At 51.5% G+C, this 26,938-nt stretch overlaps 1 protein-coding gene across 2 annotated transcripts; it reads left to right on the top strand.

Moving 5' to 3' along the window:
* Positions 1-425: 425 nt before the first annotated feature.
* Positions 426-11,466, top strand: SLC38A7 (solute carrier family 38 member 7). 2 transcript variants are annotated; one of them, XM_081117805.1, is made up of 11 exons: positions 426-487; positions 2,451-2,828; positions 3,658-3,856; positions 4,097-4,241; positions 5,337-5,435; positions 5,922-5,979; positions 6,199-6,313; positions 6,664-6,811; positions 7,573-7,772; positions 8,210-8,264; positions 9,597-11,466. In XM_081117805.1, the coding sequence occupies exons 2-11, from the start codon at positions 2,559-2,561 to the stop codon at positions 9,697-9,699; spliced, it is 1,392 nt and encodes a 463-aa protein (XP_080973931.1). In that variant the 5' UTR covers positions 426-487; positions 2,451-2,558; the 3' UTR covers positions 9,700-11,466. The 2 variants fall into 2 exon arrangements, with proteins under 2 accessions (XP_080973931.1, XP_080973932.1); XM_081117806.1 differs by having other exon boundaries at positions 6,643-6,811; positions 7,607-7,772.
* Positions 11,467-26,938: the final 15,472 nt, after the last annotated feature.

The following is a 26,938-nucleotide window of genomic DNA, read 5'->3' as shown; positions in this document are numbered from 1 at the left end:
ATGAATAAATATACAGAATGTGGTATGTATAGCTATACCATGGAATATTATTTAGCAATAAAACGGAATGAGGTTGGTGAAACTTGGTAACAGTTCGGCCAAAGCACCAAGTAGGTTAGTGGTTGCCAGGGGCTTGGGGGAGGGAGAAATGGGGGGGTGGGACTGCTAATGCTTACAGGTTGTTTGGGTGAGGGGAGCGTGTTGCAAAACTCTATGAATATACTAAAACCTACTGTATCGGACAAAGGGTCAACTTTACGGTAAAATGCATAAAGCCCAAAAGAGCTAATTACGCTTTTAAAGCCTGCAGACAGCTCAGATGTCCTTCAGCAAGCGATGGGTTCCGCAAGCGAGTCCGGGCGCACCGTGGAAAAACTACCTGCGGGAACTACAACTCCCAGGGTGCCCCGCGGCCGCCCTCGCCCCGGCGGTCATGTGACCCCCGCTCACGTGTCTCCGCAGCCGGCTGGGGCTTGAAGCGCCTTGGGTAGGTGGCCGGAGGTGGAAACCGTGGAGGGTGGGAGCGCTAGGTCCGGGGGTACCCGCGCTCCCCGCCGCGGCAGAGCCCGGCCCGCCCCCCGCGGGGCGCGCCCCGGCCCGGCGCCCTCGCTGCCACGCCCGCCCCTTGTCGGCCGCCTGAGCCCGGCCTCCGCCCGGGCGGCCCGCGGCCGGCTCGAATCCCGCAGCCGCGCCCCGCAGCGCCCCGCTCGCCGGCCTCAGGCCCGGGGTCCCCCCGTCTGCGCCGGGTGCGCCCTGGGGCAGCCCCCAGTGCAGCCCCCCCGTGCCTGGGATGCAGCCCCGGGCGGCGGCGGGAGCCCGCCCGGGCCGGGGTCCGAGGGCCCTGCCGCGGTGAGGGCGGCCCCGCCCGAGCACGCGGGCGCCGGCGTCCAGTTCTGGCTCTGCCAACTGCCCGCTGGCACATTAGTCTGGCGTCCTTCCCGCGCTGGGCCTGTTGCCCTACCTATCGGGGCCCCCCTGTGACTTAGAATCGGACCGGCTCGCCCCCCCCTTGCTGCCCGGCACCCACCTGCTCACACTCTGCTGGCTGCGGGTTTTAAGAGATTGGGGCCCGAGAGAGAAGTGAGGAGGCTTAGCTCCCAGACCTTGGGGGAGGAGGAGCTGTAAGGGGCAGCCCCCCTCCACCGTAGCCCTCAGGTGGAAAGAGCAGGTAAGCTGGGGGCAGTGCAGCTGAGTGTTTGGGGGGCTGAGAGACCTGACGCCTCTGTCTGAGCTGCGAAGGGTGTGAGGGGGTCTCTCAGCTCTGGCAGCACTAAGGCAGGACCCTCTGCAGCTGTGCTGGAAGCCTGGGAGCCCACGGTGCTCCCTCCACGACTCGCTGCTTTGATTTTGGGGGGGGCTGGGTATGCTGGCTGGGTGGCAGGTTGCACAAGAGGAAGCCCCGGGGCACCTGCCTGATCTTTCTGGAGCTGGAGCCGGCAGAGAGGTGTTTCCCCTGGAGCTGGTGCCTTGGTTGCATGAGTGGTGACAGATGTCCAGGAGCATCAGAACCCTCCTTTCCCTTCTCAGGAGTGTGCCGTTCCCAACGCGGCTGGGCCAGGGCCTGCGAGGAGCAATGGGAAGCATCCTGCCGCTACCCAGGGGCCCTGCTTTGCCATTCGAAACACCCCGGGGTGTTGAGGGCATCGAGGGGATGCCTCTGTGGTGGGCAGTCATGTGGGAGACAAGTGAGAACTGGCCTGAGTTTTGAAGGGCTTTAAAAGCTATGCAGGATTTATTTTTATTTATTTAAATATATTTTTATTGATTTCAAGGAGAGGGAGAGAGAGAGAGAAACATCAGTGATGAGAGAGTCATTATTGATCGGCTGCCTGCTGCACCCCCCCCCCCCGACCGGGGATCAAGCCCACAACCCGGCATGTGCCCTGACCGGGAATCGAACCCGATTGCCTGGATCCTAGGTCGACACTCAACCGCTGAGCCACGCCCGGCCGGGCGCTATGCAGGATTTAGACTCTGAGCTGGAGGGAAGTGTGCTTGCCTGTAACACACTGAAATACCCACAGTTCTGAGTGAGGGCTGCTCTTGGGACCCTGTGGCTGGGAAGGCCGACAGATCTGTATCCAAATCCTGCTCTGCAACTTGCTAACATGAGACCCTGGGGCAGTGAGTTGATCTCTCCAATCTTTATGACCTCTCTCATATGTCCATGACACTCCTGCTCCAGATCTGGCCACTGTCTGTGCTGACATGTTACTACCCCTCTCTTTTATGTTTATGTCTCATTAACCCTATGGGTCTGTAAGTCTGAAGCAGGTAGGATTTGCCTCTGACATGTTTCTGTCTCTGCCACCCCACACTGTGGCACCCAATGCAGTGTTCTGCACAGAGGTGCACCTGGGCTTGAATCCCAGCCATCTGATCTTGGGAAAGTTGTTCCACCTTTCTGTGCCCACCTTGGGATAACAGTAGTACCTGCTTTTCCTATCTAGGCTGAGAAGAGCCAGAGCCCACAGGCCTCCTAGGAAAACAGCTCTGAACAGGGGATGTGATCGTGAGGCAGAATCTGCAGACCCTGCAGGAAGAGGGCTCTCAGGGCCATGGCCCAGGTCAGCATCAACAGTGACCTTGGAGAGTGGGGCTTCAGCACGGATCCTGGGGAGCGAGCCCGTCTGCTGCAGAGTCCCTGTGTGGACTCGGACCCTAAGAGTGAAGGGGAGGTGTCTCCTGAAAGTCTGAGCAGAGGCACCACATCCACATTTGGAGCCATCTTCATTGTAGTCAACGCCTGCCTGGGTGCAGGGCTGCTCAACTTCCCAGCAGCCTTCAGCACTGCCGGGGGTGTGGCAGCCGGCATCGCCCTGCAGATGGTGAGTGTGCAGGCCGATAGGGCAGAAATGCAGTTCACCTGCTGGGTCTGGATTCTTTGCCTCAAAGGGGAGGTTTTGGATCTGGGATGGTCAGAGCTACCACTCTCACCACCCTCACACATGGCAGACATTACTAATCTGTTCCAGCATCCTTTCCTCTGAGCCCAGATGAGGCTTCAGAAGCCTTCCCAGCAATCAGGGAAAGTTGACATCAATTGCATACCTAATCATCTTGTGGTTATGTTTAAAAAGTAGCCCCTTATCTTTTAGAACTACATGAACTATTACTGATGAAATTATATGAGAACATTTTTTAATGTGTTTAGTGATTTCAGAGAGAGAGAGAAACATCAGTGATGAGAGTCATTGATCGGCTGCCTCCTGCACACCCCCTACTGGGGATTGAGCCTGCAATCCGGGCATGTGCCCCTGACAGGGAATTGAACCGTGACCTCCTGATTCATGGGGTGACCCTCAACCACTGAGCCACGCTAGCTGGGCATGATATGAGAACTTGTATTTTCATCAGAATAATCCAGAATGGGAGAATGAATGAACTGGTCATTTTGGAAGCTGAGTAATGAGTACATGGGGATCCATTATACCATTCTGCCTACATTTGTGTGTTTGAAATTTTCCACAAAGCTTGTTTTGTTTCTAAAGAAAAATCTCAGTCGGCAGCCTCCATTAATCTATTAAAATTGCCCTGGAAGATGAGGTTTATTTGCCAAAGCAGCTTTGGGCACTGGCCCAGTAAATGCTGAGCAAGACCAGGCTGCCCTTTGCTGCCAGGACTTTCCACACCCTCTTGCTCTGCCCCTGCCCACAGGGCATGCTGGTTTTCATCATCAGCGGCCTGGTCATCCTGGCCTACTGCTCCCAGGCCAGCAATGAGCGGACCTATCAGGAGGTGGTGTGGGCTGTGTGTGGCAAGCTGACGGGCGTGCTGTGTGAGGTGTCCATTGCCATCTATACCTTCGGCACCTGCATCGCCTTCCTCATCATCATTGGGGACCAGCAGGACAAAAGTGAGGTTCCCTCAGTAGCTGCCTCATCCCTCCCCCTTGGCCCTGGGGATTCTGGGGGGGAGGGAAAGGGTATGGAACACCCACCCAAGGCCTCGCCTGGGCCCGACCTTCACGTAGAAACCCTCCCTCCTGCCTGCTGGGCCCATTAGACAGATGGAGGTCTCAAGGCCCAGCAGAGCAGGAGGGCCGCACCCTGCAGTAGCCTGGCATGACATTGTTCCTTCCTTCCTCCCTGTTCAGTTATAGCTGTGTTGGCAAAGGAGCCCGAGGGGGCCGGTGGCAGCCCCTGGTACACAGACCGCAAGTTCACCATCAGCCTCACTGCCTTCCTCTTCATCCTGCCCCTTTCCATCCCCAGGGAGATCGGCTTCCAGAAATATGCCAGGTTCGGAGGCCCCACCCCAACCTGGCCCACACAGAGCTCTGATCACAGGCAGCTGGGGACCCAAGGGCTGCCGGGGAAACCCTGTCCTCCATGCCACCTCACCTTCTGGGGCAGCGAGAATGGGCTGGCCAGGGCTTGTAGGGTTTCCAGCACAAGACTTCCTTTTTTGTCAGTAACAAGGGGGACAGTGGCTCTTAGCATCAATGGGATATTCAGTTTTGATGTCCTTGTTAAAAATGGGACAGGTGACAGTCAGAGGGTGAAGGCAGCCTCCTGGCTTAGACCTTGGCTTTCCCAGAGAGAATGGGGTTTTTGATCAGGGGGATTGTCAGCCTGGCAGCATCCTCCACATGGCCTGTTATGAAAGGAGAGGACTGGCTTCCTGGCTCAGGGTCTGAAAAGCTGTTTCCTGCAACCCATAATTGACAGGGTCACACTGAGCTGTCTCCAAGGTCCACTGTAATGTTGACATTCTGGTATTTGTACCCTCAACGCTTTTACCTCCAGCACCTCCTAGTTCTCAAAGGCCCTGCGTGCAGCCCTCGCAGGTGTGGGCCGCTCTGATGGAGGAGACGTGCTTTGAAGCCCAGTCCTCTGAGCCGTGGAGCTGAGCCCGGGCATTTCCCAATGGTCAGGATTCTCAGTCTGATCCCCTGTTGGGATCCAGCTCCCTCCTAGGTGTGGCCGGTTTCTTCAAAACTTATTTCTCGTGCATTTCTTTTTTTAAAAAATATATCTTTATTGATTTCAGAGAGAGGAAGGGAGAGGGAGAGAGAGAGAGAAACATCAATGATGAGTCATTATTGATGGGCTGCCTCCTGCACGCTCCCTGCTAGGGATCGAGCCCGAAACCCAGGGATTGTGCCCTGACCGGGAATCAAACCTTGATCTCCTGGATCCTAGGTTGATGCTCAACTGCTGAGCCACACCAGGTGGGATCTCATGCATTTCTTGAGCCTTTGCTTGAAATAGCCTCCCATCCGTTCAGTAGACTCTTGTGGTCACTCTAGCTGAGGGCGGATGCCCCTGGGGTGGAATCAGAGAAAGGGCAGCTGGGGCTGAGGAGGAGGGAGTCCAATGCATTCTTCCCGGCAGCTTCCTGAGCGTCGTGGGCACCTGGTACGTGACTGCCATCGTTATCATCAAATACATCTGGCCGGATAAAGAGATGACCCCAGGGGACATCCTGACCAGGTGGGTGGGGGCCCCCAAGAGACACGTGGGGTAGAATCAGAGACAGGAGAGACATCGCCACTAACATCCAACAACCGAGTCAGCGCAAGATGAGGCCTCCAGCTGTGGAGACTGCCAGGGCCAAGTTGCTCATTTTTCCAACTTGTGCTTCTCTGTAATTTCTGTATCTTCTATATCAGGGTGAATCTATTTGGTCATTTAAAAAAAAATGAAAGTTTCCTTTCTTTGAAAGGAACAAACCAAAGAAATAAAAGCCCCAATGTAAGAACCAAAATTTCTGAATTTTGGTCCTAGAGAGACCTTCCAGAGCCTCAGTTTACTGACCTGTGAAATGGAGACATGTCCTCTCCCTGTTCCCCAGCTTCTGTGGTTGAATGTGTAGAGGCCATGGAGGCTGAATGGAGAGTCAGGGCGTGGGGGTGGTTGGGGGTGGTTGGTGGCTGTGTGGGGTTCACAGGCGGCCGATTCTCCTGTGTCTATCCACAGGCCAACTTCTTGGATGGCCGTGTTCAATGCCATGCCCACCATCTGCTTTGGATTTCAGGTGCCAGTTGCAAGGTCCCTGTCGTCCCCTTAGCTCGCTCCCCACCCCAGGATGGAGCCCACATGACAGGAGGATTGAGGGGGGGGGACCTGGGAGGAAGGATGGAGTAGGGACCTCAGATTCACCCCTCGTCCCTGTGGTCTTTGTCCCCAAGGCACCTCCCTCTGGAAACGGGGTGAGGTCACTTCCCCACCATAACTGTGACCTTCACCCTGACAGTGCCACGTGAGCAGTGTGCCCATCTTCAACAGCATGCGGCAGCCCGAGGTGAAGACCTGGGGCGCGGTGGTGACGGCCGCCATGGTCATAGCCCTCGCCGTGTACATGGGCACAGGTGAGGGCTCCCACTTTCCCAAGGGAAAGCCACTGTGAAGGAATAACAGGTTGTTATGCGAGTGCCTGGGGTGGGGGTTGTTGTGGACGGGCTGGGAAGGGACAGTGAGCTGAGACCTGAAGGATCAGATGGTGGTGGGAAGAGCTGGCTCTGAGACGGGATGGTGCTGGATGAGCAGAGGATCAGTGGGGGGCAGAGGTGAAAAGGTGATCCCAGTCCAGCACCCTCTAGGCCTCCAGAGCTGCTCCAGCGCCCTCCCCGTCTGACTGACGTCACACCTAGCAGTGGACGGTCCGTCCCCCTTACCCTCCCAGGGGGGCCCGACCCAGCCCTCTCATCCCTGCCCTCAGGCATCTGCGGCTTCCTGACCTTTGGAGCCTCTGTGGACCCCGACGTGCTCCTGTCCTATCCCTCCAACGACATGGCCGTGGCTGTGGCCCGCGCCTTCATCATCCTGAGCGTGCTCACCTCCTACTCCATCCTGCACTTCTGTGGCCGGTGAGCTCCCTCCCCACCCCATGGGCTGCTCCCTCAGGGCCCCTGAAAGCCGTTTGGACATGGTCTCTTGGCCTTGTATGGAACCCATTTTGGAGAAAAAGAAACTGAAGCCCATGGGGAAGAGTCGGTGCCTAGCATGACCCTGTCTGTATCCCCAGCAGGGTCGGGCCCCCCCTTTTTTTAAATATGTTTTTATTGATTTCAGAGAGAGGAAAGGAGAGGGAGAGAAAGAGATGGAAACATCAGTGATGGGAGTCATTGATCGGCTGCCTCCTGCACGCCCCCTGCTGGGGATGAAGCCTGCAACCCAGGCATGTGCCCTGATTGGGAATCGAACCGTGATCTCCTGGTTCATAGGTTGATGCTCAACCGCTGAGCCATACTGGACAGGATTTTTTTTTTTTAGTCTTGGGGCCCCCTTTGTCCCAGAGTCCCCAGAACATTGTGAGTCCTCTAAAAACCTCTAGCCCAGACCCTTTTCTAGAACACACAGCCTTCAGGGTATCCCAGACCCTTGCTTTTTGGGAGAATAGAATCCGTTCCCCCCGGGTGATCACGTCCTGGGCCAGGCAGGGCGCTAAGCCCCTTACATGCACCCCTCATGCCATCCCCAGTCCCCAAGCAGCCCTGAGGTCGCTGCTGGGCCCCCTTAGAGGAGGGGAAACCGGCTCGCCCACGTCTACCCAGTCGGGGGTCTGGCTCAGGGAGCTGGCAGGGGGGACTGTCAGCAGGGCAGCCTCTGAGCCCCTCCGCGTGTGCAGGGCGGTGGTTGAAGGCCTGTGGCTGCGCTACCAGGGGATGCCCGTGGAGGAGGACCTGGGGCGGGAGCGCCGGCGGCGAGTGCTGCAGACGGTGGTCTGGTTCCTGCTCACCCTGCTGCTGGCGCTCTTCATCCCCGACATCGGCAAGGTCATCTCGGTCATCGGAGGCCTGGCCGCCTGCTTCATCTTCGTCTTCCCAGGTGTGGCCCCCCCGGCGCCCCCCAGCACTGCCTCCCTCCCGGCCTCAGCTCCTCACCTGCTCGCCCGCCAGGGGGAGGAACCACCAGCAGTTACTGTCACCCGCCACGGGTGATGTTCTATTTAGGACACCACCTTGGAAACCTTTGCCACTTAGCTTGGAGCAAGGGGGCCACATGTGCTCAGCAGTGCACTGGGAGGGCCGTGGGGTGTGCTGCCCCTTTAGCTCCGAGTCTTACATGCAGCCCAAGGTGTGCCTGTCAGATGCCGGCCCCTCCTGGGAGAGCAGGTGCCAGGCCTCCAGCTGGGGTTGGGGGGCAGAGACGGAACATCTGGAAGTGTGAACAGGCCTTTCTCCACCACTGCCTCCTGGTAAGGGGCAGGCGGGGCCTGAGGGAGGGAGCCCACCCAAGCCCTTGGGGTGCCTCCTCTCTTGCAGGGCTGTGCCTCATTCAAGCCAAACTCTCTGAGATGGAAGAAGTCAAGCCAGCCAGGTAAAGCAGGGCCCAGCCCTGGGTCCTCAGGGGAGACACTAGATCAGGGGGCCCTTAAAATCCTAGTGGTCAGGAGACTCTCACACTTTGAAAAACAGGAGTTTTTTAAATACTTTTTTAAAAATGGGTAATGTGCTAGTTACGACAGTTCAAACACTCCTGGAGGACCTTAGAGGAAATACTGGAGGTGCCTCCTCCCTGCAGCCCAGGTGCCATTCCCTCCCCACCGGCTCTGTGTCATCAGCATGGTCTGTGCCCTTCCAAACTGTTTCTGTGCATGTGTACCTATCTGTATGCACAAAGCTGTGCATGTGTATATGCAGACACGTGGGGTTGGGGATCTAGTGTATTTTTCAGACACACTTTTCTGCCACTTGCTTTTTTTTTTTTTCTTTTTTCTCCTCACTTAACCATGAATCTTGGAGATCATTCTATGTCAGCACAAGAAAACTCACTTCTTCTTTGTTTAATGGCTGCAGAATATTCTGTTGCATGAACGTGTCCTGAATGTGAACACTTGTATACAGACACACCTTGGCACACCTGTTCGAAGATCTGGGTAGCATCTATTCTTAGAAGGAAATTGTTCCATCTCAGGGCTTGGCTCATTTATTATTTCAGTGCATGGATTCAAATTAGCCTCCAAAAAGGCAGTGCTAGTCAGAGTCCCAGCAGCAGTGACTGTTCCCCACACCCCTGCCAGCACTGGGTGTAACGGCCTTTTAAATGGATGGATGTAAAACACTACATTGTTTTAATTTGCACATTTCCCTGAATAGTAGAGAGGCTGAGAACAGGTTGCATGATTTAAAAAATTATTGTGCAAGGAATATTCACTATAGAAAACTTAAAAAACATAGACAAGTCTAAGGAAGAAAATAAAAATCATCCTTAATCTCAATACCCGTTAATACCCTTGCTGTTTTTGATACGTACACTTTGATACATACATTATAACCCTGTTGCTATTCTTGATTCATAGACATTTACGCTTTTGATACATTTGCATGTGTCTGCTTTATTATTTTTTTTTTTTTAATGAAGTGGCTCACTCTATGTGACCTGCTTTTTCCATCAGGAGACATGCATTTTAATCCTGGTCCTGCCCTTGGCTTGCTGTGACCAGTCGATCCCGTTAGGTCTTGATCTCCTTACCTGTGGATTAGGGATCATACACCTGGCAGCACACATCTTTGTATGAAAAGTCCTTGAGAAGCAGGAAGTGCTCCACCCACAGAAGTGGTTTAAGTGATTACGGTAATTAACTGGGGGGGTAAGTCTGTGGAGTCACCGTGGGTTGATTGACCAGGCCCCTCTCTCTCTGCCCTGCAGCTGGTGGGCACTGGTCAGTTACGGAGTCCTCTTAGTCACCCTGGGAGCCTTCATCTTTGGCCAGACCACAGCCAATGCCGTCTTCGTGGATCTACTGGCATAACCACTGCCTCCCGGGAGACACATGGCCTTTGCCTTGCACCCAGGAACCCATCTCTGAGAGCTGCAGGGCCACCCTGCCTGGAGCATCGTTCCCCTCTACTGGTGGGGTGACACCTGGACATCCTTTTCCAGGGACGGATCTGGGGTGAAATCAGCCCCGCACTTCTGGACAGCTCACACTCAGCTCCCTTCCTGCTCCCCTGTCCTGGCAGAGCCAGGGTGGTGGGAGGAGTGTCACAGAGGAGCCTCCCCGCTCCTCCAGCTCTCGACTTCTCCATGCCTGGAACCCGTGGGTGAAGAGGGCCAGCAGGTCTCAGAAGAAAGACTCCAGCCTGACTTCCCTGTGGAAAAGGGGTGCGAGCAGAGGGTTGCCGTCTCCATGGAGCAGCCTGTCCCGAGCAGGGGCTGTGCTCATGACCCCGGGACTCCACACCTGCTCCAGCCTGTCAGCAGACCAGCCAGCAGTGGCTTCCCCTGGGATCTGGCAAGTTGCAGAGATAGTGCTGAATTCATACGGATGCACAGAGGCAGATGGGGCTAATACCTTGTCCACTCCTTCCTGGGGCCTCACCCAGTGTCTTTCCCCAAACCTGGGGGTCCAGGCACCCCTCTCCTCCATCCCCAGACATCACCAAGTCTTATGTTTACAAACGGTGCCAGCCTGGCTCGGCCAGGGGCCAGGGGCCATCCGGTGCCTCAGTGCTGTGAGTTGTCCTCTGTTAGCTTTCCCCATGGCGGGGAATCTGTTTCTCTCTCAGATTCCAGATGGGCCCCTCTTTTCAGAGGCACAAAAGTGGGTGATGGAGAAGGCTAGGAGCCTTTCAGACCTGTGCAGGCTGGGCTGGTCAGGATCAAGGTGAACCTGTCTGGTATCCTCTCCTTCAATGATTGCTTCTCTCTGCCCTCCCCTGCCAACCCTAGCATGGTAGCCCAGAGGCAAGCAGGGCAGCTGAGTTGTCATTGCCTGGGCAACACTGGAGAGCAGTTCCACCAGCCTGGAAGTTTCCCTTTCAATCTGGATCTTGTGTGCTCCTTCCCCCGCCCCATCACTTCACCACCTCCACCCCGTTTTTCTGTGTAGCTCAGTGTCCTGTCAACTTCCTCAGCTCCTCATGTCCAGGCCTGGTGTAGCCTGTCAGTCAGGTTGAGGTCACACCTGGATTGTGCCCCAGGCATGCTGAGGAGGGACACTATTCCCCCATTGCACATTCCCATTTTGAACACCTTGGCCACTCACTTTGGCCAACACCAGGCACCAAAGCAGGCTTCCTCTGCCTGGAACACCTGGCATTTCCCGGTCCCAAAACCTCTGTACTGGGGCAGGGTACTGGGACCTCGCCCCACAGCCCACCACTCAGGGCAGTCAGATCTAAGAAGCAGAGGCCGGATAGGCTTCTGCTCAATCCCCAGACTGGGTGACCTGCCTTTCCTCACACCCTGGCCCCTGGGGCCAGAGCCACTCTGCTGGTTTCTCTCAGCCAGCCTGCTGCGCCTCACCAGGCCCTGCCAGCTCCCATCCCCTACGAGCAGGAGCACGGCCCCCACCAGCGTGGCCGCCCAGCCTCCCGATGCTGGACTTCAGGGGTGGCGGAGGTAAGGGAGTCATTGCACAGAACCAGACCAGTCGGGAAAAGGGGCTGGAATCCGACCTCTAGGCCTAAACTCAGGAGCCCCCTTCCCTCCCTGCCAGGGCATTTTACTGTGTCTTTTCTACTCGTGCACATTCAGACCAGGGAAGGTGGTTAATAAAAAGAGGCTTGTGCTGCTGAGCTGCGTGGCCTGTGTCTGGCACCGGGGACGGAGTCCTGGCCACTGCTGGCAGGAGGAAGGCAGGCTGGGCTGGGGGTGGAGGGTGCGGTGAGGAAGGCCTCTGGCTTCATTGTCTAGAACCCCATCTCAGGAATGGGCCCCATCCTGTTCCCTTTACCAAGCTGGGGACCCACGAGTGGTTCTTGACACCTCCCTTCCGCACCCCATCAGCCCTCCCCCACCCACTGGGGACCGTGCCTCAGCCTTAGCTCAAACCCTCGCCTTGTCTTCCCTGCACTGCTGTGGCCTCAGACAGGCCTCCAGGCTGCATGTCCATCCCCGATCTCAACTCTGGGTGAGCAACAGCCAAAGCCAAATTAGTCCTTTCATCCCTCCTACTCAAGACATCCCTGCCTTTTGCTCACCACACTGGTAAGCACATGAGCAATGTCTGTCCGCCCCAGTAGACTAAGCTCCATGGGAGCAGGGCCATGTCTCCCTTCCCCATTAGGGTCAAGTGTTCAATAGCGATTGAGCTAACAGATGAGATAATGAATGAATATCAACTGCCATTTGTTGAGTTCTGACCTTGGGCCAGCACTTGACCCATATCACTCTCACTTGGTCTTCACAACTCTATGAAGGAGCGAAAGCTAAGAGATGTTAAATAGCTCACCCAGGGACACACAGGTGGTAAAACTGGAGCCAGACAGCCCTCTTACCATGCGTGGGTAAACAAGTCAGCAGAGGGCTCACTCCGTACCAGCCTGGTGATTTCGGACCCCAGACGGCAAGCCCAGGGAACCTACAACCCCCATGCTGGCACCGACACCAGATCTTGGAAGCCTGGGGTCACTCTCCCGGCCAGTCCATGTCCAGTGGTTTGATGCCTGCTGGCTAGTGGCTCTGGGCAAGTCACTTCACCCCTCTGGGCTTGTTTTCCAAACTCTAAAGTGGGAATGACCTTATTACCTCCTAGGGTAGAGGGGAGTCCATGTAAAGAAAGAACATGATGCCTTGGCCACCAATGTGGCTCAGTGTTTAGAGCGTCAGCCTGAAAACCATGAGGGTTGTGGGTTTGATTCCCAGTCAAGGGCATGCACCTGGGTTGCAGGTTCGATTCCCCAGCCCCGGTCAGGGCACATGCGGGAGGCAACCAATCCGTGTGTCCCACATGGATGTTTCTCTCTCTCTCTCCTCCCACTCTCTCTAAAAATCAATGGGAAAAAATATCCTTCGGTAAGGGTTAACAAAAAATAATAAAGTACATGAACATGGCAAGAGCTTTTATCCAGAAATCCATGTTTAGAGAAGAAATGTGAAAACTCGGCTTCTTGGGAGGGCCCAGGCTGGGCTTCCCCTGCCACTTCCTGGGAGCCAGGGTGCTTTCCCACACTTCAAAACGTGCACACTGAATTTCTAATGGCTCAGGGTACGAATCCTGATTCCTTGGGTCTAGGGGGGGGGCCTGAGGTCTGCATTACTAACGCTCCCAGCGTTGCCCATGCTCTGGTTCTGGGACCACACTTTCAGGAGCAGGGGACTGGTGGGCGAGCAAAAAGGCTTTGGCCTCAGATGCCTGGGGTGGATCTCAGCACTGCCTCTCACACTGCAGGAACTCAGGGAACCAGTCCCCTCTGAACCCCACTTCCTTCAACTATAAAGTCGGAATGAGGTGGTCCACCTTGTAGAAGTAGATGTTATAAATCCAAGGACAGACTGCGTAATACTCTATGTGAGGTGCCTGGAAGAAAGCAGGGAGGGGTTAAGTTGGTCAGTTCTCTGCACTGGGAGGAGTGGCCACTGCAGTTTCTTCCTTTGGTCACTAGAGGTCACCATTGTGTAACTTCTGCTTCTAAAAGTGAGGAGCCTGCGCCCCAGAGGAGGCTCCAGTCCTGGGCGTCACCCTGGGGCTCCTGGTGACTCAGCTGGTGCCTGTGACTTCTAACTGAAACCCCTACACTGGGGCAGGGCCACCTCTGATCATGGCCCCCAGTCTGGTGGGGGAATCAGACATCAATCACAGAAACTAGTAGTGCGGGTAGACATGCTAGATAGAGATTAGATATTGCAGATCCAGATTTGGTAATAACTCACTGCTGTGACGCAATGAAAAATTTTTCTTAAAAATAAAATAAAAAATAAATAAATAAATAAAATAAAATAATAAAATAAAATAAAATAAATAAAATAAAATAATAAAATAATAAAATAAAGGGGATCCCCCTTCTAGTTGCTAAATGGGATGCTGCCAGATTCACAAGTCGCTCAATATAGCCGATTAGACCTTCTAAATAAATAAGTAAAATATAATTTTCAGTAGGTGTGGAGGGATGAAGGCAGACACCCTGTCCTCCGAACACTGTGTTTCCTGGGGGAGTTAGGGGAGAGTGTGGGGAGGAGGGGGACAGGCACAGGATCCACCCATTTGATCATTTTTCCGTTAAAAAATGAAATTGGTGTGTTTCCACTCCAACATATAAGAAGCATGGAAATGCTCACTCCATCTTAACACCAAGCTGGAAAGCCATCAACTCTTAGATCTGTAAGATAAGTCAGGTTACAGGACATGCCACTGCCCCCGAAGTTGGAAAGCGTGACAGACAAATAATAGAGCAGAACCCTCCACGGGAAACCAGTGCCCAGTAGGGAAACCTGAACTGTAATTGATGAATTGCTGCCGGCTCAGTGAGGACAAGTCTGAGAGATAAAAGCTTCAGGGGACCCAGTCCTGGGGAGGGAGGCGGTCAGGGGAGCGGCCACACTTTTGTGCATTTCACCTCCTGGAGCTCAATCAGGCCCTCACAATAAACAGAATAATCCCCTTCATGCTTCAGGCAGGGCAGATAGAAGGAACTACTTTGAAAAGAGCCAGAGCCTGCTGTTCTTAATAGGATCTGCCCTCAGGAGAAACTCAAAATTTTAACCAGAGCCTAACCAGCTGGGGTTTTGTCAGAGCCTAACTGGCCTCCTCCAGGAACGGAAATACCCAACCCCAGCCAGCTCTAGTCCCCCAGGCGGAGGAAGGGAGGTGCACAGCTCCAGCCCACTCTCACCAGCCACCTGATGGGACTGGAGGGGGAACCGAGAAGCCTCTGGGAAGTTCACAGCGCAGAAGCACGCAGGCTCCCTGAAAGGCCGATCTGATCACTCACCCGCCCCCTACACCTGGCCACCACCTTACCGAAGGCCCAGCCGTTCCTTTCACCCAGTACATTTTGTCCAGCCATCAAGGAAAAAAGAATTGGGAAAAAGAAAATAAAGAAAAAATTCACAAGGCATACTAAAAGGAAAAGTTAATTAATTAATTAATTAATTAATAAAACAGTTTAAAGAGGCAGAGCAAGCGCCAGAGCTAGACTTATGGCAGGGATGTTGGAATTGTCACAGACCAGGAATTGAAAACAACTGTGACTAGTATGCTAAGGGCTCTCTAGTGGATAAAGTAGGCAGCCTGTGAAAACAGGTGGGCAATGTAACCAGAGAGGTGGAAATTCTAAGAGAAAAACACTGTTAGAGAGATGAAAAAATGCCTTCAACAGCCCTGGATACAGCTAAGGAAAGAATCTGAGCTTCAGGATAACTCGACAAACACTGGAAAGCAAAAAAAAAAGAACAAAAAAGAAAGTCCAAGAACTGTGAGACAACTACTAAAAGAGTAACATATGCATAATGGGAATACCAGAAGGAGAAGAGAAAAAGAAACAGAAAATATATTTGAAATGATAATGACTGGGAATTTCCCCAAAATTAATGTCCAGGAAGTTCATAGAAAACCAAGCAGGATAAATGTATATATATATATGTGTGTGTGTGTGTATATATGTATATATATATATATATATACACACACACACACACACACATACTCCTAGTCATTTCAAAAATTTTTTTAAAATCAAAGATAAAGAAAAAAAACAAAAGAAGTCAGGAGAAAAAAAAAAACCTTCTTGCTTTCTTTTCTACTAAATAAATAAAGAAATGGTATCTTCGCTTTTTAAATTTATTTTATTTTTTAAATTGATCTCAGTAAAAAAGGGAAAAAAATGATCTCAGAGAGAAGGAGGGAGGAAGGGGATGGAGAAAGAGAGAGAGAGGGAGAGAGAGAGAGGGAAATATTGATCGGTTGCCTCCCACCCACACCCCTACTGGGGACTGAACCCGCAACTCGGGCATGTGCCCTGACCGAGAATTGAAACGAAACCACACCACTTTCTGCTGTACAGGATGATGCCCCAACCAACTAAGCCAACAAGCGAAGGCAGTCAATAACTTTTAATTTTTAAATCAAGAAATAGCATTATGGGCACTTTAGTTTAAAATGCTGAGATAAATGCCAAAAGAAACAGCTTAAGAGAGATGGATGTGGGGACCAGGGCTAGAGATGGGCAGAGTTGAGACAAAGGACTGCTGGCGTTTGATATAAGCTTTTTAGTACCCCTGGCTTTTTAGAACTACAAGCATGAGTAGTTTGATTTTTAAAACTTAAAATTATTATTAAATAAGGGAGGTAAAAATTGAATGTCTGCTATAGGCCATGTCTGAATCCTAGCTTTTCTGCTTATTATGAGGCCTTAGGCAGTTACAGTATTTGGGTCTTGGTTCCCTTATCCATATATTACAATATTTGTTGGAGCAGAGACTTCCTGGCCCCTCTCCCATTCCCTGATAGCAATAGAACTTGTGAAATAATAGAAAATATACATATTGCATTCTGCCAGCAGTTCCTGGCACAGAGCTCCTAAAACCCTTGTAATTTCCTAAGTGGTAAGAGCGTCTTTTGTTCTAATGAGCAACCCCTGGTGGACTCCTGGGTGGAGGCTGGTCATCCAGGGTGAGAGGCCCGGGATTTTCAGACCCACCCTCCTTCCCCGGGAGGGGGGGGGGGGGACTGGAGATCGAGTTAATCATTGATCACGCGTACGTGATAAAGCTGCCGTCAAAATCCTAAAAGTACATGGTTGGGAGAGTTTCTGGGTTGACAGACACACCCGTGTACTGGGAAGGTGATGCACCCCAACTGCACGGGGGGGGGGGGGGGACAGAAGCTGCTGCCCTCGGGGCCCTTCTGTACCTCGCTCTCCGTACCTCTTTACCTGGCTGTTCATTTGTAGCCTTTATTATATGCTTTGTAACAAACCAGCAAACAAATGTTCCCCTGAGTTCTGTGAGCTATTATTCTAGCAAATTATCAACCTACTTTTGCCCCACCCTGTATTTTTATTTATTTATTTACTTATTTCGTTGGGTTTGTTCTTTTTATTGATTTGAGAGAGAGAGAGAGAGTGATTTGCTGTTCCACTTACCCATGCGTTCATCCGTTGATCACTGTATGTGCCCTGACCGGGGATCGAACCTGAAACCCTGGTGGTGGAGAAGCAGCTCCAACCACCTGAGCGACCCGGCCAGTCCCCTACCCCGCGGTACTTCAAATGGAAGGAAGAGGCGAGGAGTGCACTGCAGGAGCTCCAGCCCAGGAAGCCCCACGCTGTCCTTGGCTAGTGGGAAAAAAACACGCAGGGAACCAGAGGGGAAGACAGAGCCTTTATCACTGACGTCTGGGGAAGACCCCCTGGTGGCAGGGCAGGGAGTTTCCACTCTCTGCCAGGGGACGGGAGGGGCTTATCCGGCTCAGCGGAGAAGGAGAGGGAGGGAGCCCAGCTGGGAAAGGCCTGCGCGCAGACCAAGGCCAAACGGAGAGCCTGGCGAGAGGCTCGTTAGCCGTCAAGGACGTGGGAATCTTTTGGGTCTGAGCTGCTCTGCTCCTTGTGGCCACTGGCCGGGCAGACACCTTTCCACTGACTGGGAGGGGGAATTGGGCTATATCCTTGTGTGACCCTACAAGAAGGAAGAAGGAATATGAAAGAAAGAGAGAGGGAGGGAGGGAGGGAGGGAGGGAGGGAGGGAGGGAGGGAGGGAGGAACAGGGAGAAGAGGAATTTTATATTTTTTTATTTTTTTTTAATATGTTCTTTATTGATTTCAGAGAGAGGAAGGGAGAGGGAGAGAGAGATAGAAACATCAATGATGAGAGAGTCATTGATCAGCGGCTTCCTGCAGGCCCCCGACTGGGGATCGAACCCGCAACCTGGGCATGTGCCCTGACCGGGAATCGAACCCCGATCTCCTGGATCCTAGGTTGATGCTCAACCACTGAGCCACGCCCGGCCGAGCGAGAAGAGGAATTTTAAAATTAAGAGCTGTTACACAAAAGTCTGCAAAACTGAACTCTCTGGTAGCACTGGTCCTCAGTCCTGTTTGGAAAGCCCCAGCTAGAGCCCTGTGTTCCAGGTCACTACAGTACCCACCAGGCAGCGTCTCTCATGTGTGTCCCCTGCTTGGCCCTGGGGACATCTGGGGTTTGGAGCCCTGCCATTAACCTTGAACCATATCAACCAATGCCCACGCTTCCCATGCCTCCCTAGCATCTGCCCTGGGGCTCTGAAATGCCCATGAGGGAGCAGGTGCCAGCTGTCCTGCCAGCCTCTGCCCAGAAGCTGAGGCCGGCAAAGGGAATGGGACCAGCCAGGAGCAACTGCCAGGGCTGTGTAGGGAGTGAGGGGAGGTAGCTGTAGCCTCCCAGCTTCACCGTGAACTCGAGGCATTCACGGACACCAGCATCCTCCCTGCTCGTCTGGTCAACAGAGGAGCTGACTGTGTTGTCCCTTGAGCCAGGTCCCTGGACACCCAGCATTTTAGCAAAAGAGGGGCTTCTGGATACTGTGCCATTGCAGCTGGACTCCAAGTGACCAGAACCAGTGGCCAACCGTTCTGCTTAACTGAATTCCTGATTAACACGAGTTAATCCTTTGATGTTTAAAATTTTAAATTCTGCCCGGCCGGGCATGGCTCAGCAGTTGAGCATCAACCTAGGACCTAGGAGACCACGGTTCGATTCCCGGTCAGGGCACGTGCCTGGGTTGCAAGCTCGATCCCCAGTCGGGGGCGTGCAGGAGGCAGCCGATCAATGACTGTCTCTCATCATTGATGTTTCTCTCTCTCCTCCCCCCCTTCCTCTTTCTAAAATCAATAAAGATATATTTAAAAAATAAAGATTAAGAAAAATAATTTAAATAAAGTTTTAAATTCTAAAATGTGTTAGGAATCCTTCCTTCTTTAGCAAAGAATATGTCATAAATATAACAGCCTTCCCTTGCTGACTTGAGGCCTGGCAGAGGCTCTTTCCTCCATTCCTCCACAAGTCGTTTCTAAGCATCTCAAGTGTGTCACTCCCTTTCTAGGCTTGTGGCCAGAGAGTTAGCAGACAGTTAGCAAGAGTAGGGACTAACCAGAGAATATTCCAGAGCAATGGCCTTCGGAGACTAAATTCTGAATCCTAGTTTGTTTCCCTTGGATTTGCTTTTTTTATTTATTATTCTGTGTCAAAAGCGGAGGGGGGAAAAATCGACCTAATAGTGAGTTCTAGGTAGCAGAGTTTAAATCAATCGATGTTTAACTGAACAGGGCTCAGCCACCAGGAGACACAGGATTGATAATAGGAATAGAGCATGGGTTGGAAATGGATAGGTCTGAGTTTGAATTCTGCTTTTACCACTTCCAGCTGGTGGGATGTTACATACCTAACCCTTACGGAGCATTCACTCTGCACTCAGCACTGTGTTCCACACTTCCCATGCATTATCTCCTTTGATCAGTGAACTCTAAAAGCATTGCACAAGAAATCCCAGGAAAGGCCCTTTAGCTCCCTGAGCCTGAATTTCTACATCTGTTAAGTGGTAACAAAAATAGCATCAGACAGGTTTGCTGGGTGGATGAAGTAAGCTCAGTGTTGGAAAGCTCTCAGCGAGGGCCTGGGTGTGTGCGCAGCAGGGGTGTTGGCCCGGACCAGCCACTCTACCAAGAGCATGTTGTCAAGGTGCACTGGTGAGTGGTCAGGTTTTGATTCTGTTTGTTTTTTTTTTTTTCTTCCTTTTAAAAATCTTGTCCCCCTTCCTTTAAAAAAAAAAAAAGTCATTTTAAAGGGAGCTTATGCTTGAGTTTGGCTTCCAAGACACGCAGGCTGCTCCCAGCCTGCAAGGATCCTGCCTGCCAGGAGCTGAAACCTAACTTCACTGAGTTTAATTAGGACAGTAGGAGTCACTCTAGCCAGTTTGGGTCAGTGGCTGGAGTGTCGCCCACGGGCTGAAGGGTCCCAGGTTCGATTTTGGCCAAGGACATGTACCTTTCTTGCAGGCTCGATGATCCCCAGTCCTGGTTGGGGCACCTGTGGGAAGCAACCAATCGATGTGTCTCTCTCATATCAATGATTCTCTCTCTTCTCTCTCTGTCCCCCTTCCACTCTCTCTGAAAAAGAATGGAAAAAATGTTTTGGGTGAGCATTAAAAGAAATAATAAAATAAGCATTGTTGAAAGAAAGAGAGAAAGAGAGAAAGAAAGAGAGAAAGAAAAAGAGAGAGAAAGAGAGAAAGAGAGAAAGAGAGAAAGAGAGAAAGAGAGAAAGAGAGAAAGAAGAAAGAAAGAAAGAAAGAAAGAAAGAAAGAAAGAAAGAAAGAAAGAAAGAAAGAGAAAGAAAGAAAGAAAGAAAGAAAGAAAGAAAGAAAGAAAGAAAGAAAGAAAGAGAAAGAAAGAAAGAAAGAAAGAAAGAAAGAAAGAAAGAAAGAAAGAAAGAAAGAAAGAAAGAAAGAAAGAAAGATCAATAGAAGTCACCCTAGCTGGTTTTGCTCAGTGGTTAGAGTGTCGGCCTTTGGACGGAAGGTCCCAGGTTTGATTCCGGCCAATGGCCTGTGTGCTGCAGCCATTCGGCCCATAGTTGCCACCATTTACACAACTAAATTTCCCTTAAAAACTCAGATTTGTGGCATCTGTTGAAAAGTCACCTCTGAGCCCACATTTCCTCCTAGCAACACCCTTCTGGAGCTGAGGAGCAGCAAGGGTAGGTGGCTGTAGAAGGCCATGGGCTCTCCAGTTTCCCACTGTCTCCACCACTGTCATCTGACACCCCTGGCTGCTGCTTCTTGTTCCCATTCAAATTCTCTGCTAGGCCCGGCCGGCATAGCTCAGTGGTTGAGCATCGACCTAGGATCCAGGAGATCAAGGTTCGATTCCCGGTCAGGGTTCATGCCCAGGCTGTGGGTTCCATCCCCAGTGGGAGGTGTGCAGGAGGCAGCTGATCAAGGACTCTCTCATCATTGGTGTTTCTCTCTCTCTCTCCCTCTCCCTTCCTCTCTCTGAAATCAATAAAGACATATTTTTTAAAAAAAACAAATCCCTGCTTGGTTCCCACAGGCATTAGGTTTGTGGCCCCTGGTTTACTCAAAGAACCCCTCAAGAAATAAAGACTAATAATGCCTGCCTTCTGTAGACTGAGCAAGCTGTATAGAGTAGTGGTTAAGAGTCAGACTGCAGGTTCAAATCCCAGGTCTCCCATTTCCCAGCTATGTGATCTTGCCCAAGTTCTTTAAAATGTCCAGTGCCTCAGTTTCCTCATCTGTCACACAGGATGCTACATCATAGTACCTGCTCCATAGGCCGTGGAAAGGATGGCGTAAGTGAACACATACCAATGGCTAGCATGCGGGAGCACCAGTGTCAGCTCTCATGACATCATTCCTGAGCCGGGTGCGGAGATCAGACCCTACAAGAAGACAAGCCTGAGGCAGAATAATCCAGGTGGAAAGAAGGCCAGGAGGCCGTGGCTGGGGCGCAGTGAGCAGGGGATGTGACCGAGAGAAGGTGGAGAGATGAGCAGGACCATGGGGGCCTTGTAAGGCCTGGTAAGGATTCTATAGGATCCTACAGGAAGCCATTGGAGGGGTTTTAGCAGGAGAATGGGGAGTGGGGGTGGGGCAGTGTAGAAGGAGGGAGATCAGTAGGGCCCGTCGAGGCGGTCCAGGCAGAGATGATGGTGACGCATGGACTAGAATGAGAGCGTTGGAGCTGGAGATCGGTGGAAACAGTTGGAATGTATTTGGAGGGTAGAGCTTAATCTCTGACCTTGGTGCTTATCGCCCCTGCCTTGTTGCCCTGTCTGTAGGTAAAGCTAATCTGAAAAGTGTGGACTGCTCTGAGATTCTGAGTGTGGTTTTGTGTTAATCCTGCCGAGTGGCCTGGAGGTTAGGCCCCGGTGTGGCACCAACCTGGGTTTGAATTCTGTCTCTGCCACTGACTGGCTGCGTGGCTTTGAGGAAGCTCTTTAGCCTCTCTGTGCCTCTGTTTCCTCATCTGTAAAATGGGAATGTACACAATGGTACCTGCTTCACAGGTTTAGGGTGATAAAGCAGACGGTGAGTGTCAAGGGCTCAGAGAGGGTCTGGCACGGTGAGCGCTCCATCGCCATTAGCCAATTAGCCCTTACCACTGTTACCAGCAGGAGGGGGCTTCTCAGCACTCAGGCCTGGTTTCAGGGCCTTGGAGTGAGAAAGGGAGTGAGCTACTGAAAGACGATACTCTGGTCAACTTTGGTTACTACCACGGCCTCCTTGGCAATGAATAAGTCCTGTCTCTTAGTCTTTGGCACATGTATTTCTGAGGCAGGTGGCTCTCTGCCATCCTCAGGCCAGAAGCAGGTGAAGCCACCAGGCAGGCCAGTTTAGCTTGATCAGGGGTAACTAATACGGCAGGAAATGGGGTGACTGCCATGGGAATGGAGGTGAGTCTGTGGGGCCCACACCCTCACTGCCTGACTCTCCAGCTCTCTGCCCACAGCCTCTGAGCTCCTATCAACACCTACAGCTGCTCCGAGGGCACCAGCAACTTCTTCGGCAACACACGGGGCAATGGCTTCACTGCAATGAGGTGAGTCACCCCTCTCCTCAGGGGGTTGGAAGGAAGGTACCTCTCTCCTCCTCAGCTGGCAGGAGAGAAAGGAAAACAAGGGGCTCAGAGCCCCTGTGCACAGTGCTGTCCACACACACACACACACACACACACACACACACACACGGTGCACACAACATACATACACCCCCCAGTCAGTTTACAGCAACCCTGTGAGGCAGTCAGATTCATGGAGCCCATGTTGTTGTTAGAAATAAAATAAAAATCTTATTTTGGGGGGAAATAGGTAAAAGTGGTCAAAAGGTACAAACTTCCAGTTATAAGATGAGTAAATCCTAGGGATGTAAGGTACAGTATGGTGACTATAGTTAACAATACTGTATTGTATATTTAAAAGTTGCTCGGAGAGTTGATCTTAAAAGTTCTCATCACACACAAAACATTGTAGGTCCTGGCCGGGTAGCTCTCCTGGTTAGAGCATTGTCCTGATAGGCCAAGGTTGAGGGTTCAATCCCTGGTCAGGGCACTTACAGGAATCAACCAATAAATGCATAAATAAGTGGAACAACAAATCGATATTTCTCTCTCTCTAAAATCAATAAATATAAATTTTAAAAAATTGTAACTATGTGAGATGATGCGCATTTACTAAACTTACTGTGGTAATCTTTTTGCAATATATACATATATCAAATAATTACACCTTAAACTAAGACAGTGCTTTATATCAATCATATCTCAATAAAACAAGAAAAAAATTAAAAATAAATTAAAAGAACACTTTTTTTACTTTTTATATTACAAATGCAATATATTGTCCTCATTAAAAATTCTAATTGGTATAGTCCAGATTTAATTTTATTGTTGTTCAGAATAGGCACTAGTATCCCCATCTTGCAGAAAACAAACTTACTCCAAGGTCTTCCAGCCAACAAGAGGCAGAGTGTGGACTAGAATTCAGGTTTTTTGTGTCCAAGGGCAGGGTTCATCCCCTGGGCTGGGCCGCACAGTATCTCATAGGGCCTCTCAACCCCATCCCTACCCTGCCCTAATCAAAAAGAAACCTGCAAAGCCCTTGGCAAAACATTAGGCAGATAGGTCCTGATCCAGATCAGAGATAGCATTCACTCTGTCTCATGAGATAGGACTGTCCTCAATTCCTCCAGCAGTATTTGCTGTCACACCACCCCTGTCTCTTCCTCCTAAGTGGGTGTGCATATCTGAATGCAAATGACTGGGAGTTAGTGTGGGGCTCCAAATTGGCTCTGATTTCATTACAAAAGTGCTTTGTGCAAGCTGGAGCACTGTATGATTTTTTTGCTTGTTTATTAGCTTGAATAGCTTTTTTTCTTTAATTACATTTATTGAGGTCTATGGCCATACCATTCTGAACATACCCGATCTGTCTAGGGTGTGAGATGGTGAAGGTTGTGCCCTGTCTTTTGGAAATAATTATTGTTTAAAAAGAGAAAAACACAGGCCCAAAATGGAGTAACTTACGCTAAAGCCCGTGGTGACACAAAACCAAGACTTAATACCTGACCTAATTGCAGTTTCTAGCTTCTCCAGGAATGTGCTCTTAATTGCTTAGTATGGAGTTTTCTGGTCAGTGCAGATGAGGTAACCCGTCAATGGGTCCTCTCCATCCCTGCCCCTCGCCCCAGGAAGCGGAGGCAATCTGTGTGATATGACCATGCCTTCCCATAAGGGAAGGTAACCTTGCCTGAAACAATCCTTTCTTTTAAAAAAAATTTTTTTAATTGATTTTAGAGACAGAGGAAGGGAGAGGGAGAAAGAGAGAGAAACACTGATCAGATGTCTCCTGCACACCGCCTACTGGGAATCTAGCCCACAACCCAGGCTTGTGCCCTGACAGGGAATCAAACCAGTGACCTCTTGGTGCACGAGAGGAAACTCAACCAACTGAGCCACACCTGCCAGGGCAACCCTTTCTTTCCTTTTGCTAATAGCTTTCTGGTCCCGCTTGGTTTCTGTGGGTAAAAGCCTCGCATACTGTTCTTGCTACAGCTTCTCCAGGGCTCCTCTCTACTTGCAGGATGAAATGCTGCCTGATTCATGAATTGCTCAAGAAAGCCAATTGGATCTTCCAGTTTACTGTACTGAATTTTTGTGCTTTAACATCATTATGGATAGGTAATGCTTCTCTCCACCTTTGCAACTAGTCCAGCCCACCGTCATCTCTCGTCTGGACTATTACAACATCCTTCTAATTTGGAGATTCCTCCTGGCACCCTCACTCTCCTATAGTCTCTCCTTGCAGCAACCTTTCAAAAAACTAGGCCAGCTCATATCATCCTCAGCTCAAAATCCCCTATGGCTGCTCTTACTAGGATGAAAGCCACAGTCCTCACCATGGCCCACTGGGCCCCATAATTCTGGCTCTTCGGACCTCATGTTCTACCACTGTCCTCCTTTACCATGGCTCTGCTTCAGCCTCACCTGCAGACTCCCCAGGCTTCAGCCTCAGGGCCTTTGCATATTCTAGTCCCCTGCCTGGAACCCTCTGCCACCAGATATCTGCCTGGCTCCCTCCCTTCATTTAGGTCTCTGCTCAGATTCTCTATCAGAGAGGTCTCCCCCAACAAAAGTAGCTGCCCACCTCCCCAACCCTCCCACATCTTTGTCACTCTAGCAGCTTTTTCTGCTTCATTACTTTTTTTTAAAAAAATATATCTTTATTGATTTCAGAGAGAGGAGGGGAGAGGGAGAGAGAGAGAGAGAAAAAAAAACATCAATAATGAGAGAGTTATTGATCAGCTGCCTCCTGCATGCCCCTGACTGGGGATCCAGCCCACAACCCAGGCATGTGCCCTGACCAGGAATGAACCGTGATCTCCTGGATCTTAGGTCAATGCTCAACTGCTGAGCCACACAGGCCGGGCTGCTTCATTACTTTTCATAGCACCTTTACTACCTAGCGTTATTTATTTATTAATGCAGATTTCTCCCCCCCTTAAATGCAAGATCAATTTTGAGAGGGAGAGAGAGACATCAACTTGTTCCACTTATTTATGCATTCATTGGTTGCTTCTTGTATGTGCCCTGACTGAAGATCAAACCCACAACCTTGGTGTATCGGGAAAATGCTCTAACCAACTGAGCTACCCAGCCAGGGCCTCAAATATTTGTTGAACGAAGAAATGGGTGAGAGAGTGGCATCTGTTGCTATCTGAAGCAGAGGGGATGGAGGTGAAGGTCCCTGGGTCCAGCAAGTGGATGTGGGAAAGCTGTGATCCTGGAAGAGTGGGTAGGCTCATGTCTAGGAGCAACTTTTTGCTGGTTAGAAGGCAGGGTTGAAAAGGGACCTTAGGAATTCCAGATCCCAGTGTCTCAGAATAGACTGGGCCTGCCTGGACATCCTCAGCTGCTTCTCCCTGCAGGTCCCAGGTTAGTTCTCAGTACCAGGGCCCCTCTCTACTGGGAAGTGCTGCCAAGTGACCTCTGTGCCCTTGTCCACAGGGGGACACCGACCTGGCCTGCAGCTTCCTGGGAGGCAGAGGTTTGCGGAGGCCCCGCAGCAGCCAGTGAGCACATGGTACCCCTGGGGGGAGGGAGAGCTCCGAGGAGGCCTGGGCGGGGGTGCAGGACAGCAGCCTTTCCCTCCTCCAGAAGTCTGCAGCCTGGGGAAGAGTGGGTCCCAGTGCCCCTCCACAGGGGGCTGGCACTGCATAGATTCTTCCTCAGAGTAGAACAGTCTAGAGCAGGAGGAGGGCTGGACAGAAGATCAAAGCCCAAGAATTTCTTTAGGAAAACAAAGAAAGAGACTTTGTCCCTCCAGCTATCTAAAGCTAAGCTCCACCCAGATCACATCACCGGGAGCGGAGATAACGTCTTTCCAAAAGAACTTTATTAGCATTTAAATGTGATCCAATCTCGCGCCTAAAAAAAAAAAAAAAAAAGAGCCCTCCCTCCCCGCCAGCTACAGCCTCCCTCTCTAAACTGCAAAGCCCACTCCAGCCTGGCTTCTGCTCTCTCACTCCTCCGAACCGGCTCTCTCCAAGGTCACACAGCTCTAGAACACAGCCCAAGGCCTTGTCAGTCCTTCCTTTGCTCAACTGCTCAAAAACACTCAGGCCCTCAGTCATCTCGGCCTCTGAGCCTTAGCCTCCAACAGTCCTCAGGCTGGGCTGTTCCCAGTGAGCTTGAGACTCTTCTTTCCTTAACTAGGAGCTTAGCACAGCTTCTCTCAGGGCCCCTGGCTTCTGCTTTGAAGGCTCCCCCGGGATGATCTGCTTGACAGCGACTCCATTCTCCATCAGTGGAGCTTTGGCCTGCAGGGGCCACTGGACTTCTCCATTTGGGTGAACCACAGGCACCTTCAACTGAAAGCTGATCTCACCATCTCTGCCCACAAACCTGCTGCTCCCGTCTCCCAGTGGCAGACAATCTACTTTCTCTCCCTCACATTTCATTCTCCATCAGTTGCCAAAGCCCTACACGTTTACATCCCATATCTCTGGGTCATATGTCCCTCTGTTCTCAGGGTCACCACCTCTCCTGGGCTCCTGTAGGAGCTTCCTGGTTAGTCTCTCACAACTTCTCCTGCTGGGCACCACATTTCTTGGTTCGGAAACTATCTGGTTATTAATGGGCCGTTGAACATTACAGCAGGGAGGCCACCTAAGCAGGGGGCTTTCCAAAGCACAGCTCAGAGTGTGGCGGTTGAGAACCTGAGCTCTGAAGTCAGACAGCTTGGGTTCCAAGGCTTGCTCTGCCATTGACTAGGTATGTGAC

Source organism: Miniopterus schreibersii (assembly GCF_964146895.1).
Source record: "Miniopterus schreibersii genome assembly, chromosome: 18".
Taxonomy (NCBI): domain Eukaryota; kingdom Metazoa; phylum Chordata; class Mammalia; order Chiroptera; family Miniopteridae; genus Miniopterus; species Miniopterus schreibersii.
This window is presented reverse-complemented; position numbering and strand designations above follow the sequence as displayed.

What these genes read in the sequence shown, in the direction of transcription:
- SLC38A7 (XM_081117805.1), top strand. Translation starts at nt 2,559, where the DNA reads ATGGCCCAGGTCAGCATCAACAGTGACCTTGGAGAGTGGGGCTTCAGC. An exon ending in CCGGCATCGCCCTGCAGATG is followed by an intron (nt 2,829 to 3,657) that starts GTGAGTGTGCAG and finishes CCCTGCCCACAG; the next exon opens with GGCATGCTGGTTTTCATCAT. An exon ending in CTTCATCTTCGTCTTCCCAG is followed by an intron (nt 7,773 to 8,209) that starts GTGTGGCCCCCC and finishes CCTCTCTTGCAG; the next exon opens with GGCTGTGCCTCATTCAAGCC.